Here is a 19,504-nt window from a genome sequence, read left to right as displayed (position 1 = left end):
CAGTATGATCAGTGTCTGATTATAATTGTTATTTTATAACGTGCTTAATACCAGTGAGTGGTTTCTAAGTGTGAGATCGGGATTCAAACCTGTGTTGCGCTGCATTGTCTTGCTTTCAAGACAAACGCATTGCCCCTGAGTGATCCTTCCTCCCCAAGTGGAGGGGAAACAAACTTGCCTCTGTTTGTGGCAGCGGTGTAAATTGAAATCCATTAACCCAGTCATCAACTTTGACTATCCCAATAAAATCATTGTTGAAAGGTTGGAAGCTGGCGGTCCTCAAACCTTCAGCGGACTGGTGTTTTTGTAAATGAAGTACAAGATGCTTAGTGACCAGGCATGAGGGGCTCTAGGTTTCACATTTCCGCGTGTGCCCTCAACCCAACCAATGCGCAGGCTGTCTGGCTTGTAGAAACCTAGGCAGGTGTTAGGTGACTGATTTCCACATGAATGGAGTCAGAAGAAGTGAGGATCTGCTTGCTGAGAGCAGTGAATAGGGCAGGTGACACAGTATTTCTCCATGGCACAGGATGGACTCCAGGAATTCTTTGAGTTCCAGGCGTAAGCGAAAGGGCAGCATTTGTCCTACAGGCTTTTACATATCTTAAACAACATTGTGTTCAGCTTTTATTCTAGATTCCTGTAGAATGTTGTGTTTGATATTAAAGCCCCACAGTTCGGAAAGCAATGAGAAAAAGATGTTGTGTAAAGTTGAGATAACTTGCTTTCTTTACATTGAGAGCACAAAATGCATTATGTTGCCTTTGACTCACTGGCCTTTCCACCTGGTAAACTTTTGTTATGTTTGTACATATTCCCCAGCTTGGCTTGATCTCCTCTTCCTTCTGTGGCCTTAGCTGCGCCTTAGCCCCTCGTAGACATATGCATTGCACCTGAAGTCCAGCACTACGTCTGCTCTTTTCTTAATCACTGCAGCAAAATGTTAATTGTATCCTTCATTGTACACCACTGATCGTTCTTAGTTGTGTTTATTTATGTTTTATTGTGTTTAGATTTGCCTCTGGGACCCGAGCACAGGGAAGCAGATTGGCAAATTATTAACTGGACATTCCAAGTGGATAAACTGCATATGTTGGGAACCGCTCCATCTGTAAGTGCAAAAGTACCTTGTGCTTTCTGTGTACCCGCGCCGAACACTAAAATGAAAAATGCCAAGCTTTTGCCCTCCCCGTATATGCAATGAGGAGAAGGCCTGAGGAAGGATGCGTAAAAAGCAGCTTTGTTTACATATGTGAGCCATTCAGTTCAAGAGCAAGAGCATTTACGTAGTGTTCTCTGCAAAAATGAATTGCCTGTTACCTACTACCCTGCACTCACATTGTTCCAAAGCTGGATTAGGAAACATGACACAGTCATTGAAAGTCTGTCCCAAAGCATGCTCGTCATTCATAGTTTGATGTTTAGCATTTTCTTCTCTGATCTTCTTGGCAACAGCAAGTAGATTATGGAAGTTGCGTGTTGTAGCAGTTTGCTAGTCGCCCGCCCTTCTCTCATTTAGGAAAATTGGAATGCCTAATCTTTGTTCAAGCTTGTAGATCCCCCTCATACAGGTAACGTTTTTATATTATTATTGGTTCTGCTTTTTAATCCTTTTAGATGAATCCAGTCTTTAATACAGTGCCTAGATACCATTCGATGCAAGGTCTGGGCTCACCCAAAATGTTCAGGCAAATGTATTAAAATAGATAAGCAGTATATATGGAAGAGATCAAGCAGAGTGTGTAGTGACCCTGTTGTGTTATGCAGGGAGCTTGCTTTATGCACATTTAAGTATGCTTCTAAGAGAATGATGAAAGAGGTTGAGAAGTCAGGAAAGAGGGATGGAGGAATCTGGGTAGAGGAGGGCCAAAGTAGTAGTGTTTGCTACTTTTGTGTCACTTACTTGTCTTAAGTCTGCTTCAAGGGTCAGGTGGGCTGGAGCAGGTGAGATGATGGGAGAAAGGGAGGGGAAATCTAGGGGGGGGCGAGAAGGACCATATAGTTTTGTAAGGGTCACTTTTGTTGCATTGTTCCTGCCCTTAGACTGATTTAAAGCCAGGGAGAAGAGGGAGGGGTATGTGAGGAGTCAGCAATGAAACTCAGACACAAATTAGCCATGTTTTTGGTTAAAGACTTTTATTGAAAATAAAAAGGTTGGGAAAAGGCTGCTCTGACCCTGCTCTAAGAGGAATTTTCCTACCTAAACCAAACCTATGGATCGATCTGTGTTTGGATGTCCAAATCAAACTGTCCTTGTGTCCAAATGTTCTATTCTGACCCTCACACTATAAATAAATTATAATGGTGAAAAGGGAAATGTCTTTAACCTTTTGGAAGTTCTTGCAAACGTTTTCATGAAAGAAGAATATTTAATTCCAACACAAAAGGTTCTTTATATCAGAAGAGCTCTTTTTTCCACAATGGGGTTCACTGCCTCTGGGTTTCTCTTCCTTAAATACAACAGTTCCTTGTGTCTTATTTGGTCCACAATTGCACTGTCACAGACAACGCTCCCTAGCTTTGTAATTGTTTTTTCCAGGACTAGGCTTTTCTTAATATGCTTAACACAGTTCTGATATTTCTATACTTGGAAGTTCTTAACACACTTGTCATTGCCTGGTGTACTCTGCCGCCAGGGCTTCTTGCTGTTACACACTTGTAATTTGCCTGTAATACTCTCCTGCCAGGGCTTCTTGTTCTTTCACACTTAAAGCTTGCATGGTATAATCTCTGTTAGGGGAGTTTTCCTAATGTCCACTTGAGGGAAGACTTCATAAAACTATCCAATGACCAATGCTTCTCATCCCCGTTTCTCTCTTACGCTCTGATGCCTGCGGGCTACGGCACTCTATAAATGGACAAATAAAAATAGATCAAATAAATCTCTTGACATACAGGTCATTAACTCTTAGTAGAAGTCTGTACTACTCAAGGAACCTTGGTAGAGTGACAGAGTAGTCAGGCTTATCATAGTAGGAAGACCTGTCCTGTAGGTAAGAGCAATAGTCCAAACAAACACTTAGACTTAAAATGTTTTTATTAATATATATATTTATTATATTTACACAAGAAAGGTAGATAAATATTTAGATCACTTAAACAACACACATAGGAATTCTCCTCTGTGCAGCAGCGACGGACCCAGTCTCCTGATTCCTTAGTCTGGTGACGGAAGGAAGGGCTCTGAATGGGATGTCTGAGCAATCTTGAGAGCACCCTTGGCACGGATTTCCTCAGTCGATCTGCGGTTTTGGTTCCTTTTTCTCAGCACCAACTGTTAGGACAGTTTTTCTAAAGTCCAACCAAGGGCTTCATAACATCATACATCTGAGGCAGTACATAAGCTGCACTCTTGGTATAAGCCGGTACCACCTGAGAATGTGGTAGCATGGACAGAGCAGCCAGGCTTATTTTAGGAGGGAGAGCATTGTACAATGAAATTGTAGCATACATCTATTCCAAAGAAACACTATGTATTGTAAAATATAAAGGGTTCATTTAAATACAAGTAGACCAAGATAATTCTTGGGTAAGTAAGTACTATGCAAAAAAACAAGGGGAGATCCTGGGAGTCCCTCTGCCAGACATTAGTCCTGGTTACAAGGGTCTTACCCAGATTCTTTAGCTCACTATCTTTCACAGAGGAGAAATATCCAAAGCATATCAGTCTTTGTCCTGCCCTGGGGCAGTCCAGCACCGAAATGCTAGGCAATTCTCCTCTGAACAAGCGTACCAACAGCAACCCCAGACAAGTGTTTCGGTCTGGTTGGACCTCATCAGTAGGGTGGAGCTGTGCCTCTCTTAAGAATAGTGAGCAAGGGGTCCACGTCTGGATTCCCCTAGTAACTTAGGGTGAGAGCCAAAGTTACTTAAAATATGCAAATAAAATAAGGGGGGGGTCCTGGGAGTCCCTCTGCCAGACATTAGTCCTGGTTACAAGTAAGTACTATAACATCAGATGAACACTATTGTAAAAGCCAACTCAATATCTATGGTATGCAAACCAAGGTATAACCTTATTTAGAGGAGCATGAAGGTGAGTCAAACCTATGGTTATACATTCAGGAAAGCGATATACTATTCCAAGTTAGATATACTTTTTGAAAACATCCGTATTTCAAGGGTAGTTGACCCTGTCAGACATGCAGTGACACTCAGTTATGATATCACATAATAAACCAACACTGTTACACATATACTCCTTGCAACATTAGTTTTTAGAACTAATTTCAGAGCTAGTAAAAAACTCATACTTTCTGGAGGGGCCTTAAACTGCTCAATGATAGGAATGAACACTCAATAACTATTTTAGAATGCACTAAGCAAATCGAGGAAAGCAAAACCTTCTTAGACTTTTTAAGAAAGACACAATGTATTTCCAGGCAATTAATTGACCTATTGGTACATAGCCATCTGCTAGTTATACCCTGTATACTTTTAAGAAATGTATAATACAATTTCTAGGGTAAGTAAGAACTTTATTAAACTATTTTAGAAGAGCACCAAAGGAGCCCAGGTTTACAAGTTTAGACGAGCAGCAGCTCATCATGGTGAATAAGACCTATACACTATTTGAGAGAGCCTCCAGCTACTTAAAGGTAGGTATACACCCCAAGACTGTTTTAGATCTGTATAAAGCAGACCAGGGAAAGCAAAACCCAATTACTTTTACGTAAGACACAATATAGTTCAAGGCTGGTAAACCCTATTGGAAAGCTTTTACACTTATTTAGTTAAGCAATGATAAAACAGTACCAACACGTTACTTTTTAGAAGGGGGGAAACACCATTCAAAGTTAGGGATTCGAATCGTGTCTCTGGAGATACAGCAGGAGTCCACCCAAGGTTCGGATGGATTCGGACTTCGGAAGACCATGCACTGCACTGCACTCGGGCTCGAGGTCCCAGGGTATTGGCGTGTTGCAGCCCAGCAAGGTAGCCGCACGTTGTTAGATGGCTCAAAATGCAGGTCTTCTTGAGACTAGTGGATCTCACCAGCATCTGGGTACGATTTTCACATTCGGAACCCCCAGGTCGATTGGAAGGAAGGGTTGCATCAGCTTCTGGTTACCTTGCATGGTCTCTGGTTGCTGGAAGTCACCAACATCTTTTCTTCTTCCTCTTCCGATTCAGCTCATTGGTCGACTTGTCAGCAGCTTCCAGTATTTATCGGGAACTACAGCACAACTTTGGCAATCTCTCGCTGCAGTTTACCAAAAGGGGCATTCTGCCTATCCAGTCAGGACAGCCAGCCCCCCAATGGGAGTTGGTTCCTTTGAGGCAAGGTGAACGATAAAGGGCTGCAGAGTTTTGGACTCCTCCCTTTCTTCCTGCCTTCTCAGACACTCTGGAACCTGGGTGTGGAATACAAAGGATTCCTGCCGAAGACAAAACCTCTACTGAGGTAATTCCCACCTAGAATGGCAGGTGGGAAGACCTCAGAAACAATAAGCAAATGAGAAATTGTGAACAAAGGAGCCCACCATTATAGTCAAATGATGCCCCTTCTGTGCATTACCAAGGCTGATTTTTAACAGTCTGCGAGTAATAAGACTAAAAAGTCACTAAGGAAAAACAACTGCCACCAGCCATTCAAGTAAACGTGCAATTGTAACAAAAATGTTTGCAGGTAAGTGAGAAAGGGTAGACGCAATTAGGGTAAACCGTTGTAGAGTGAGCTTGGACGCTGATAATGTTTTGGTATGCCGCAGTACTAGTTAGTATAGTTCCCACCCTTGACCTAAATTGTGTGGACAATTATAAAGAGTAAACTTGTTTGCTGCGCTCACCAGATAATGTCAATGAGTGATTATATAGTAGTAAACAACCATTTAACCTCCAAAATATAGTTTGAGTAGATAATAACCAATTGTTAGCGAAGTAAACAATTTTCTGATGTTTGTTAATCTGCTTAGAATCACATGCTGTGCATAGGTCCGACATCCAGTGGTCACTGCGGAGTATTGCATTTTGTTTTTCGTAGTCGAAAAGGGACGTCAACAAGGCGTGTCTGAAATACTATCCCTATAGTGACGTGCGTTGTTCCCACAAGCCCTCACGCGTCGAGGTCCCTCAGATTGTTTTTTGCCGCCCAGCTACTGGTCGCCTTTACGCGGAGCTCCTCGAGAGACATTGCAGATTCCATCTCCTCGACCTTTGGTCGTTTTTTCCTGTTTAATATTTAATATATCGATCCCTCCCTCGACGCAGTTGTGAAGCTGTCTCCGCCGAGCAAGATCTTCGACGGAGGGGACGAGCGGAGGAGATCCTTCGGCGTTGCCGAACACGTGGCCTGGCCTCGCAGGCCAAATACAGTAGGGAGAGTGGGGTCGTGGGACATCTCTGATTCTTTTTCTGAGAATGCCTTTCCTTTTCCCCTTCCTTTCCCTTGGGGTAGTTATCACGGTTTATTGCCTCGGCTATGGAGAGGACACCCTTTAGGTTTTGCCCACTTTGCAAGGGCAAGTTTACTTGGAAGGACAAGCATTCACGGTGTAACCGCTGCTTGCCCCTCGATCACAAAGAGGAGGGTTGCTCGGCTTGTCGGCTTCTAAAGCCAAAGACTCTAAAAGACCGTAGGGTCAAGAGGTGGGCGGCCTACGCTATGTCGAAGGCCGGTTCTTCACCCTCCGTTGCTACCACCGACAGTGACGAGGAACATGATAACACGACCTCCGCTACGGAAGTCGTACACCCCTCTAAAGAGCGCTCGCGCTCTTCGTCGTCTGTCCCCGGCCCCGACGGGCTCGGCTCACGCCCTGCTTATGGGGATGAACACCCCGGCGACACTGACGCACACGATACAACACATAAGCACACAACCCATAGCTCTTCTTCGTCAAAGACGAAGAAGGCATCAGCGCCCAAGGAGATGCAGGTTACACCGGCGCCCTCCTCGGACCGTTCAGGTTCGAAGCCCCTCTCGCAACCGCAGCCGTGACCAGCGACTGGGCTTTCGGCAAATAAAGGCGCCGCCCCCAAACCATCGGCCGGCGCGCACCAGCAGAGAGCGCACGCCGCCGTAGAACGATCGACACCCATAACGTCGAAACCACAGCCCTCCGCTGACAAACGAGTCGCAGAGAGCTTGTCGAAGATCGTGGCAGCCGACGCCCAGAAGCGTACGCCGAAGGACACGTCGAGCGCTACGCAGAGGTCGAAAGACACGACGAAAAAGCACGAAGACAGACAGGGACTACCCCCTTCAGTCGGGGGGACCCCCAGCACTCCGGAAGGCTTTTCGGAAGGCGACGGGACACTTTCCTCGACGTTATGGGAGAGGTCGAACCGTTTTCAGTTGATGACACTAATTTTCCCCCGCTAGACCGCTCAGGGGTACCCCATGAAACCATGGAAAGGCTCCATCTCTGCATGGAGAGAATGGAGAGGTTTATGAACACCCAGCACCCTCCCACTCCCAAGAGAACAAGAGAAGGGCCTCAGGAGGACCCCAGGGCCAAATATCCAAGGCAGGACACAGCCTTAGACTTCCATAATGTGTATGACCTCACTGGTGAGGAACAATACTTAGAAGAGGAGGATGAATTTGTGGACAATGAAGAGGGACAGAACCAAGAGGAAGGTCTGGAAGACAGCCCAGACATGGTAGGAGAAGGCTTCGGAGAAAATCCAGAAGAAGGACCTTCTCATCCCTGGCAATCCCCATCAGTATATTCGGACACTGATGTCCTGAACCTCAATCCTCCTGACAATTCACCTGTTAGAAACACGTCTCCCATTGACGATCAGCCCACATTCAATGCCCTGTTGCGCAGAGCAGCAGCACATTTCGAACTGGACACTGGGGAGATCTCTCCGGAAATAGACTTTGTGGAAAGAGTAATTAAGGAGAAACCCCAAGTCAGCCAGACCATTCCCCTCCTCGCTTCAGTGAAGAGAAGAATCATCCCTTCGCTATCCACACCCGCACTAATCAGAGGAGTTAATCCAAGGATTGAAAAACGTTTCACTCCTTCACCCTCAGACCCGCTGTACATCAGGGGACATTCCATTCCGGATTCCCTTGTAGTAACTAATACAAGGAAGAGGGCAGGGGTGCCGCTGTCCACCAGCGAGGCACCACCTGACAAGGAGGGGAAGAGGTTATATGCCCTTGCTAAGAGAGTCACATCCTCGGCTGCCTTTTCGGCAAGAATTGCTAACAACAATTCTTTGCTAGCTAGCTACGCGGACGCGCAGTGGACCAAACTGCGCAAGGACGCTGAAGAAGCGCCGGAACCACTACGTACACGCCTGCTATCAACTATTGGCGAAGGAACCCAGGTCAACCAGAGTATTGTAAAGAACTCTCTGGATGCTGCTGAGACAGCGGGACGTTCCCTGGTTCAGGGAATACTCCTAAAACGCCATGTATGGCTGCGCAACTCAGGGTTCAAACCGGAGACACAGGCGTCTTTAATAAATAAACCTGTTGAAGACTCAAACCTCTTCGGGAAAGCGGTGGATGAGGCTCTGGAAATGGCTAAAAAAGAGTTCGATACTATCAAAACTCTTGACCAGATCTCTAAGCCCACTACCAGACGCGGCTATGGCAACAAACGCTTTTTTCGTGGCCAACGCCAACAGCAGAATCAGCAGAAACAGTAGCCTGCCACCAGTTACCAGACCAATAGTGGGCAGTACAGCCAAAGAGGCCAGCGCAGGGGCAAAGGGAGAGGTCGGGGGTCCACCCCCAGAGGCTCCCAAGCCCCCAACAACACCAAGTGACGCGAAGATTCGCGTCCCCTCCCATGCAACACCGGTCGGGGGCCGGATAACATCCTTTCTTCCAGCATGGGAGGGAATAACGTCAGACCGCTGGGTACTTTCCACCGTAGCCCACGGATACTGCATCAATGCATCAAATTCAACAGTTCCCCAACATACAGACCCCCGAGGGGACGACGCATGACAACGGAACACCTGGCTATCCTTCTCCAAGAAGTACAACTACTGCTGGAAAAAGGAGCCATAGAGGTTGTGCCTCTATCTCAGGTTACGGAAGGTATTTATTCAGTGTACTTCCTTGTACCCAAAAAGGATCTAACCTTGCGCCCTGTATTAGATCTGCGCCCAGCGAACAAGTTTATCAAACCCCAGAAGTTTCGTATGGTGACCTTACAGGAAGTGATCCCACTGCTATCACAGGGAGATTACATGACAACATTGGACATGAAAGATGCATACTTTCATATTTTAATGTTGCCAGCGCACAGAAGATACCTCAGGTTCATGATAGAGGGCAAACACTACCAGTTCAGAGTGCTACCCTTCGGCATAGCATCAGCACCAAGGGTATTCACGAAGGTACTGGCAGTGGCAGCGGCCCACCTGCGCAGGTTGTCCATCCCAGTTTACCCTTACCTCGACGACTGGCTCATAACAGGGGATTCTTACGAAACATGCTTCTCCAATACCCAAAAGATGGTAGACCTTTTATTCCAGTTGGGCTTCTCCATCAACGAAAAGAAGTCCAGCTTAGACCCCATCCAAGTCAAACAATTCCTAGGGGCTCTAATTCAAACAAAGGACGGCCTCGTCTTCCCCTCCAACGAGAGGGTCCAAAAGCAATGCGCTTGCTAGGCATGATGGCGTTGTGTATTTATTTGGTACCTCACGCGCGCCTGCGCCTGCGCCCTATGCAGGAGTGGCTCAACAGCCAGTGGTGTCAGGCCAGCGGACTATGGGACGATCCAGTGGTGGTCTCGCAGGCCTTGGTTCTCTCGCTACGGTGGTGGACAAAGGAAAACCTGGAAAAAGGGAAACCCTTTGCCACACCCGCGGCGGAAGCCACTCTAACCACAGACGCATCCCTAACAGGATGGGGGGCTCACCTATCCCATCAGACTGCTCACGGAGTGTGGACTCCGAACGTAGCATCCAAACACATAAATCTACTGGAGCTACTAGCTGTGTTCAAGGCGCTAAAAGCCTTCCAGGAACACCTACAAGGCAAGACTGTGTTGGTCCTTACAGACAGCACCACAGCCATGTACTACATCAACAAGCAGGGGGGCACCCACTCTCCAGGACTGTCCAAACTGGCCCAAAATATATGGAAGTGGGTTCTCAAACAAAATATGTTCCTACTGTCAGAACATGTACCAGGGGAACTCAATCTGCTGGCAGACAAAATCAGCAGAGATTTCCCCCTGCCCGAAGAGTACGAATGGCGACTGCACGAAGACATCGTCTTCGACGTCTTCACACAATGGGGATTCCCAGAAATAGACCTATTCGCAACCCTGGAGAACTCACAATGCCTAAGTTACGCCTCCAGGTACCCCCAGAACCAATCCAAGGGGAACGGTCTGTCGATGCAATGGTCAGGGAAATTTGTTTACGCTTTTCCCCCGACTCCCCTTCTCAACAAGGTGGTGCACAAGATGCACCAGGAACAAGTAACCATGATACTGGTGGCCCCAATGTGGGCCCGACAGCCATGGTTCGCTCACTTGATGGAGATGTCTCTATCTCCCCCAGTGAAACTCCCCTGCCCATACAACATGCTGTCACAAGACAAGGGCAGGACTCTGCATCCATGCCCCCAGAACATGAACTTAGCAGCTTGGCTCCTGAGATCATAGAATTCGGACATCTACTGCTCCCGCAGAGATGTATGGACATTCTCAGGGAAGCCAGAAAACCTAACACTCGCCACTGCTACTCTAGCAAGTGGAAGAGATTTGTCATCTGGTGCAGAGGGAAAAGCATCAACCCAATTGACTGCTCTCCCACACATATTGTTCTATACCTGACCCACTTATTGGATTCAGGTCTAGTGTTCAATTCCATTAAAGTCCACCTAGCGGCACTTTCTGCATACACCACTTCCCAACTCAAGGTGTCGTGGTGGAAGATCCCTGTTATAGAGGCCTTCATGGAGGGAATAAAGAGAATACACCCCCCGATAGCTGACCCAGCTCCCGGATGGGACCTTAACGTGGTACTTACCAGACTCATGGGCTCACCTTTCGAACGCATGCACAAAGCATCTCTTAAAGACCTCACTCTTAAGACTGCTTTTTTAATAGCTATCACCTCCATCAGGAGGGTAAGTGAACTACAGGCTCTTTCTGTTCTAGACCCCTTCGTTACAGTTCACAGAGATAAGGTGGTTCAACGCACGCACCCAAGGTTTGCTCCGAAGTTCATATCGAAATTCCACGTAAACCAGTCTATAGAACTGCCAACGTTCTTTCAAAATCCTTCCAACTTGGGAGAAAAAACTCTGCACACACTAGATGTGCGCAGAGCGGTCATTTTCTACATGGAAAGAACCAGACCACTGAGGAAGACTAATCCGTTCTTCGTCTCGGTGGCAGCAGGAAGAGAAGGGGATGCAGTTTCAAAGTCCACTATTTCTAGATGGATTGTTCAATGCATCACTCTCTGCTATACTCTTGCTAAGAGAGAACTGCCCTTTAGGCCAAGAGCACACTCTACTCGAGGCACGGGGGCGTCCATAGCATTCATTGCAAATGTTCCCCTTGAGTCCATCTGCAAAGCGGCTACCTGGAGTTCTGTGCACACCTTTACAAAACACTACTGTCTAGATGCACACTCGAGATCTGACTCCCAGGTGGGTCAGGCAGTATTAAGACATCTTTTCTCTACTGTTCCTTCTCATAACCCACCGCCAACTCCGGGTACTGCTCACTAGTCTATGCACAGCATGTGATTCTAAGCAGATTAACAAACATCAGAAGACAATGCATTACTTACCGTAAAAGCATTTCTGATGGTTGTATCTGCTTAGTTTCACATGCGCCCACCCTTCCTCCCCGCTCGGATGGAAGGAACATAGACTTCCTTTTATATCTCTCTTTTCTGTACTCACTCACGTCTAGAAGGCTCCCTCAGGGCAGAAAAATACAAACAGAGGGACCTCGACGCGTGAGGGATTGTGGGTACAACGCACGTCACTATAGGGATAGTATTTCAGACACGCCTTGTCGACGTCCCTTTTCGACTACGAAAAACAAAATGCAATACTCCGCAGTGACCACTGGATGTCGGACCTATGCACAGCATGTGAATCTAAGCAGATACAACCATCAGAAATGCTTTTACGGTAAGTAATGCATTGTCATATTGACTCCTTCTACCAAAAACATTTCACAGAACTTAAGATATTGCATCCTGTGGACAGCCAGCAACCTGGCAATAAATGTGTGCAAGTTATATCTGTCAACAAATGAGATTGTATTCTCCTATTCAGCCAACAGCTGACATGTGCTTCGACCCATGGTTTTCCTCAAGGCTGATACATGAGCTGTTTTCTCATACAGTATCAAGTTCACCTTAAAACGTAATAAGTATTGGCGATACAATATTTTTACAAAAAATACATACCACGGCCTGTTAGGCAAAGTTTGTATGCAGTACCCTTTGGGACCGCTAGACACAACTAGGACTACAGGTGTAAGCAAAACCAACCTTTGGTATAAGTCTGTAGTATACAGTTTTGTGGTAGCATTGCTGAGCAGCCAGGCTTATTTCAAGAGGGAATGTGAGCTGAAAGCGTGTTACACAGAGGTCTATGATTACAAGTTTTCAAATAGACTCTTATACTCAAGTTTTCTTGGTAAAACATTTATTAATTAATTTCACAGTCAAGCATTCACTAGAAGGAGGCAATCTATATCACACAAAATATACTTCAGTACTTCACAATATCAGGTTCTGAGGCATTTAAACTACTTTGAAGTAGGAGCAAAAAGGCATAAGTTAATAAAACGAATATTACAGTTACTCTTAAACAGTGCAAATAGTTTGGAGTTCCCCAGAGGAGTTGATTCAATGCAATAGGTTAGGCCAAAGTCCATGGGCTATAGTCTTGTATAGGATAAAGCAGTTCTGGAGGTTAAACGGAAAAGTATTTGCCAAAGTTCTCAGAAATAGTTTGTAAAAGAAAGATTCATATGTTGGGTCACAAGCTGACTAGGCCTGCAAGTGGCCAAAGTTTCAAGCACTTTCGCTGTGAGAGGTAAGTTCTCTCGGTCGGGTTTTCACAGTACCTTACAATGAAGAAAAAGATGCAGCTGAAGACGTCTGCCCTGGTAGTTTCTGCAGATTTCACTGTTCCTGAGCCTCAGTCATGGGGACAAGAGGGAGGACGTCCGGGGACTCCTGCACTGCGACTGGTCAAAAAGCTGGCAAAGGTAAATCTTTAATTCTGGTAGCTGTAGTCAAGCACACAAACTGGTGTCCTTCTCCCTGGCTTTTCGTTTTCCTGCAGCGCTCTGAGGAAAATACAACCAGCTTCGAGAATGGTATCCAGGTGGCTTACGAGTTGATTGGTCCCACCAACTCAAAGGGAGAAGTCATCCTTGAAGGCCTTCTCTGTCGAGATGAACGTGGCGAATCGGACCTGCAGCAGGGCTTCACCGGGCAAACCAACAGTCAATGAGTTGCAGCGGCCGTCCTCTTGCAGCTCATCTTCGGTTCTTTCGTTCCATTGGTCGACTCTGCCTTCCGAGCCAAGAGACTCGCCTTTTATCCAGTTTCCTCACATTCATTCAAGCCTAGCTGCCACGCGCCCAGCAGGGTGGTTGTCCTTGCCGGACAGTCAGCCAGTCAATCACACCAGAGTGCATTTGGGTCTCCTAGGAGACTACGCACAGGGAGTTTCGGGCACCTCCCTCACTTTCTGCCCACCCCAGACACTCGGGCGCCAGAGGCGGTCTTCAGTCCTGAAGCCCGCCAAAGGTGTAGGAACAAAGGGACCAAAGGGTCCAGAAGGACCATTCCAAAAAGAAATGGCAAAAAAAGACCAGAACCTGTTTAAACAAAGGGGGCTCAGCCGCCATCTTGAAAAACATGGCTCCCGCGATTTAACGCTACCGGTGTTCGCGGTCGGGAAGAATCACGGTAGTTCGTTGTAAAACCACTGTCACCAGCCATTTCGAGAGGAAAGGGTAGCATTTGACTGCTACATGAGTTTCTAGACATAGGGGATACTAAGTAACCCCTCCAGCACGCTATGGTAAGATAGTGTGTGCTGGGTCTAGGAATTTGGAAAGACTAGTAAAGTCAATTTCACTTTACTTTCTCTGGGAAACAGTAGTTTATCCCAGAGAATGTATTTGAACCTTGGGACAGCCTAAAAGGCTTCCCTGTGTCACTGCACTGAGGATGCTGTGTGACACATATGAAAAGACGATGCCTATGGAGTGTCATGATCTCTGCTTCCAAAAGGTCAGGGTTTTCCCAACTCCCTTGGAAGCAGATCCATAACCCAGGTTCCGAGTGCCAACCAGTCCCAATTGGGACCTTTTGGACCCAGTCCTGGCGCCAGTGGCACCAGGCTCATAAATATGCCCAGTCCCAGCGCTGGAAGCGCCGGGCTCATAGTGGACTTACCTGCAGCAGACCATGCTGCTTACTTGCCTGCCAGTTGAGCCTCTGATCCTCTTCTGTTTGGAACTACTTTTCCTGTTGGGTGGGGCAGGAGCCACTCCCTAGATTTAGAACACTGGAACTCTTCTGGAAAGCAGGAACTCTTTTCTTACCTAGGCGTGGCTGTGGAAGGAGACATCTAAGCACTACAGGAGGCTATTTAAACCACACCCGATGGATGAATCTTGCTTTGCGTTATTCTGCATCCTCTGCAGCAGAACGCTCATCGTGTCTTCTGCATCTGATCCTGGGCCTAAGGAAAAAGGCTTACCATCCTGAATCCAGTCTTCAGCAACACCTATAAAGACAAGAAAGAACAGGTTAGCATTACGGTCTTCAGTGACAGCTCTTCACTTACCTGGTCCATCGGCTGTCACCAACGCCTCGCGCTGCATTCCGGCATCTGAAAGACAAAGGCTTACCTACTCTTCGAGCGCTCTGGAGGTCTTCACACTGCATTCCAGCATCTGAAAGACAAAAGCTTACCAACTCTTTGCACGCTCCGGAGGCCTTCGGCGCTGCATCCCGCATCTGAAAGACAAAACAAGGTGCGTTTAAAGACATTGGGGAACTTTAATAGTCACGTGCCATTACTCCTTTCCACATCTAACCCAGTGGGTATTCCGGCACCCTGCAGCCGCTCCGAACTTGTACCTGCAAAATAAAAAGACAGTTAGAGCGCATCGTGAAGCAGGCAACAAGCGCTTACTTACGTGCTTCCAGGCGCTTCTATTCATCACACGGGCTCCATCTTCAACTCACTTCAGCCCGTCATCCGCCATCGCCAGAACCCTGCAAAATAAGAAACATCATTAGTAAAGACTTTAAAGACATTAGAATTACTCGAAACTTACCGTTCGTGCAGTAAACGACGGACAGCAGTCCTCTGAAGTCAAGAGGCCTGCTCCCCTTATCCAGTGAAGAAACTGGTTACAGCACCCTGCCCCGAGGCAGATGGAGAGCACGGCGTTCACTTACCTAAGGTGAGAGCGTTAACCTTTGGGGTTCTACAGGAGAAGAGAAAGGGAAGAAGAGAGAGACATTCAATAACCCAGTTCCTTAATCCCATATTTTCTATCTGCAGACATCTTACCCTTCGAGTCAGACATACAGTGCACAGAGGTCCAGCCCAAAGAGCCAGCCGTGTGTTACACATCACCTTTGAAGATACGGTATACGCCCAGTCAAGACCGGCGCCTCTACGGGAATCAGGTGAGCGTTACAGGAGTTGCCTAAAACTCCACAATCAAAGAACACAATAGTAAAACACACATCAAAATACATAAGAGAGTGGGAAAAAAGGCTCACACACTCTCCAGGAAAAAAATCAAGTCCTAAAAAAAACAGAAAAGTTGCTGGGGCTTTCTAAGGTGAAGGGAATTAGCACATTTATGAGAATTCTCCCTAAAAAGGTCAAGGTTTGGAGACTGACAAAAAAGCAAACAGAAGACATAAGAGAAATTAGAATGCAAAGTGACAATACTAGTGTGTCCTTCCAAAATAATAACACATTCATCATAGGCCCCATCTTCTGGCATCACCAGATAATGAACACCTCCAAAGGTTCTAGAATGTAGATTCGGTGAAGCACCCAACATCCAAAAAATCAAAAATCCAGATAGTGTGTGTGATGAATCATAACGGCAACCCCTGTTACACCAATGCATTGTGCATATGTGTTCCTTGCAATTGTTATTAGTGATGCATTGTATGCAGTGTCCCTGCAACTCGCTAGATTGTATCTAAAAGGCATGGGTTCTGTACACCAGTCCAAGTGGTAACCCATGTTATGTATGGTGATGAGATTGAAGTTAAGTAGACTCACCAGCTATTCCTGTTTGTTGTCTTCTGAAAATAAAAATATTTGGTATTTTATTATTGACTGGATGGTCTCTGACTTACTCCACATGCTTGAATTAGTAGATTAGGTGGTTGTGTACTTACCCAATGTGCAAGTGCATGTTATTCAATATGGCTGGATATCAGATAACGTTCTACTTTCCATATTGGCTTCTTAGCAAAGATATTTCTTTTAGGATTGTCCAAATTGGATTTAGTATTGTCATATCCTGGCATACCTTATTAAAATGTAGATCTCATGAATTTACCCATTTGCAATTCTATTTTCATTCAATTGTGCTGAAGTTGCATGTGAATGTCTCTCTTTTTTCATCCCATGAGCATGCGCCAACATGCACCACATGTGTATTTACTCCCTCTGCCCCCACAGGTCTTCCCCACCCCTCTGGTCGTCCCATGATATTCCCTTGTGCCCCCCCCCTCCCGCACACAGGTCTTGCCTGTTTTGCTTAATTCTTCAACCCTGCTCCCCCTCACCCCCCTCCAGCATACTTCTGCAGGAGTCTGTCCTGATACATTCTGGTTTCACCATCGCCGTCTTGTGGCCAATGCTGGATTTGACTTTTATAGACTTCATTGATTCACAGTGTGCGTCACCCTTGCTCATGGGGGCCCTGAATCATGTTGTTCCCATCTTCATCTTGTATCCAGGCTTGCAACATTGTGTTACAACTGACTTCTGCAGTTGTATTTGCTTTCCCCTCTTGCTTATCCACTCTTTTTGACTGCTTACTCTCTGTTCTCTCATCCTCTCCCTTTTCCCGTCTCCTCCCCTCCGCCCCTTACTTTCTTCTATGCACTTACTCTATCAGAATTTTCCCTGGACCTAGTATGATAGCAACCTCGTCTCCCCCTCCCCTTACATTATTTTGTTAATCCCCTCCCACCTCCCCAACCCCCAGCATTATCTGAAATGTCGTCCAGACTTGTACGATAGTCGCTTGATTTTCTCCCCTCCCTTTCTGCACCCCCCTACCTCACCTTTTATTTTCTCCGGCTCTACCAGAAATCTCATCAGGCTTAGTACAGTAGTCGCCTGTCTGTTTCCATTTCCTTCCCACTCTCCCCCTCCATTCCTTATCTATGTATTAGCTCTTGCACTATCTGAAATGTTTCGTCAGGCCGAGTACGATAGTTAATTTCACATCTTTACTGTTCATGGCCTCTAAGGATGTAATTGTATGTTCCCTTGTTCCCTTCCTTGCCATGAAGTGCTTTGAAACACATTGTGTAAAGGCGCTATATAAATAAACTATCATATCATATATCATGAGTTCACTGCTGCAAGTAGCAGGAATAACCGATAAATGTGTATATTTGTGATTACAATTCCACTGTTAGCACAAAACCCTAAACCTAAAGTGCCTAGTTATAACTATTGGCAACGGCATTCTCATTAAACTGTGGATTTACCAGTTTTATAAGTTAGGACAGTTATCTAGTGTAATTATCTCAAAAGTGCATAAAATGTTAAGTACAACCTGTATGTGTGTTACTCTTCATACATTTGGGTCCTTGTTATACCATGTTGTAGTGTGGTACTCCTTAAAACCCTTTGAGAAGATCAGACACACTCCGTGGAGGGTGATTAAAATTGTACATGTGTGACGACTAGTCCCACGCGAAATGTCTGCCTTATCAAAGCTTGCAGTTTGGGGGGACCAGAATCCCAACTGCGATTTTTAAACTAAAGTTGCCTACATTGAAAAGACAATCAAGTGTCAGTACTTTGCCCCAAAGTTATTCCATTCATTGTAGAAGTAGGGTGAGGTTCCTTCTACCTATCCCTTTTTGAGATAGGCGGTGCTACAGCGCTTGCTAGGGCCAGTAAGCACCACGAAGGGAAAGGGTGTTCTTACATTTAAGGAGAGTGTTAGGGCCACATATTGATGGGCTACTAAGTAACTAGCTCAAAAAGAAGCTTATTCCGATTTCTGTTTTGTGTGATAATATTGAAGAAGATAACAGAAAGGACAAAGTACCCTAGATTTGAGGGATTGTTCTACATATTTCCCTGTATTGTTTATAGACTCCTTAAAACCCTACATGGGTTGTTTTAAACTATCGCTATGTATACCAACATAATGGTATGCAATAGCTCACTTAGACTTTCTTAAATCCCAATTGGAATAAGCGTGACATTTATTTTAAAAGGATGTCCTGCTAGGAATCATCCGGTGGCGTCCCGTTTGTGATTCTCACAAAGGCGCCATCTTATTTTGTGTGATGTCTAGACAATAATATATAATACTATTCACAGTGAGTTCAGACAACGTTTGCCTCTTAATGGACGATGCTGAAGCATGTCACAGGTTTTCCTCCATTATGTCCGAAACACATAATCAAATTCTCCCCTAGAGACTTACGACATATGTTAAGTTGCCCTCCATCATGAATACTGTATGCGTACATTTGCTCTGGACTCGACATGTCTTTTACAAAAACACATTAATTTCATGCTTGGAGTTTAGGCCTTCTATTGTACTACGTAGCCTGCAAATGCATCCCGTCTGAGAATGAGTCTTAAATCCCCTCCACGTTTACCACATTTCGTTTTCATTAAGCTAACAAATTTCAATTCACTCTTGTTTTCTATTTGATGGCATTCCTGCCAATGATGGGCCAGTGGTAGCCTTGGATCTGGATTGTTGAGACGTGACAGGAGTTCCCGTATTGCCTTAATCGTGCTACCAATATACCGTTTTTTACAAGCACATATTATTGCTTATACCACATGTTGTTTTGCAATTAATAAAATCCTTAATTAGTATTTCTGTACCTTTTTATGTATACAAATTTGACACAACCCATGTGTGCGTGCCTGCACATTCTGCATGTACCACATTTGTGGAAACCTTTTAGTACTCAACCAGTCCCTTCCACTGGTTGTTTGGGCTCTACTCATGTTTAAGAATGAGGGGCATAACTTATCTCTGATTGTCGGAGCTCGAGTAAAGACAAACATAGGTTTTCTCTCAGTGAGTTGCATTAAATCATTGTCCATACATAAGAGGTGTCAATATGTCTCCACTATCTTGTATAAAATGTGTGCATCCTTAGAGTATTGTGTGATAATGTATGTATTAGGTCTACTTTCAGGTCCAACTTTGGTGACCGATTCCATCATTGCAGCTCAACCCATGTTTTTAATCTTGTCATGGGAATGGTTTACACTTGTAACTAGTTATCAATTGAGGTATATAATGCTTTGGCATCTAGTATAGCTAATATGTATCCCTATTGC

General features: G+C 45.5%; 1 protein-coding gene across 1 annotated transcript in view; it reads left to right on the top strand.

Moving 5' to 3' along the window:
• NLE1 (notchless homolog 1) overlaps nucleotides 1-19,504 on the top strand; it is a 300,266-nt gene that overhangs the window by 204,728 nt on the left and 76,034 nt on the right. The window contains exon 6 of the mRNA XM_069615187.1: nucleotides 1,014-1,111. Within this exon, the coding sequence (XP_069471288.1) occupies nucleotides 1,014-1,111 (98 nt within the window). The remainder of the gene's footprint in view (nucleotides 1-1,013; nucleotides 1,112-19,504) is intronic.

The sequence above is a fragment of the Ambystoma mexicanum genome, chromosome 9, assembly GCF_040938575.1.
Source record: "Ambystoma mexicanum isolate Mex_15411 chromosome 9, UKY_AmexF1_1, whole genome shotgun sequence".
NCBI classification, from domain to species: Eukaryota; Metazoa; Chordata; class Amphibia; order Caudata; family Ambystomatidae; genus Ambystoma; species Ambystoma mexicanum.
Note: the sequence above shows the minus strand (reverse complement) of the source record. Positions and strands in the feature narration are given on the sequence as shown.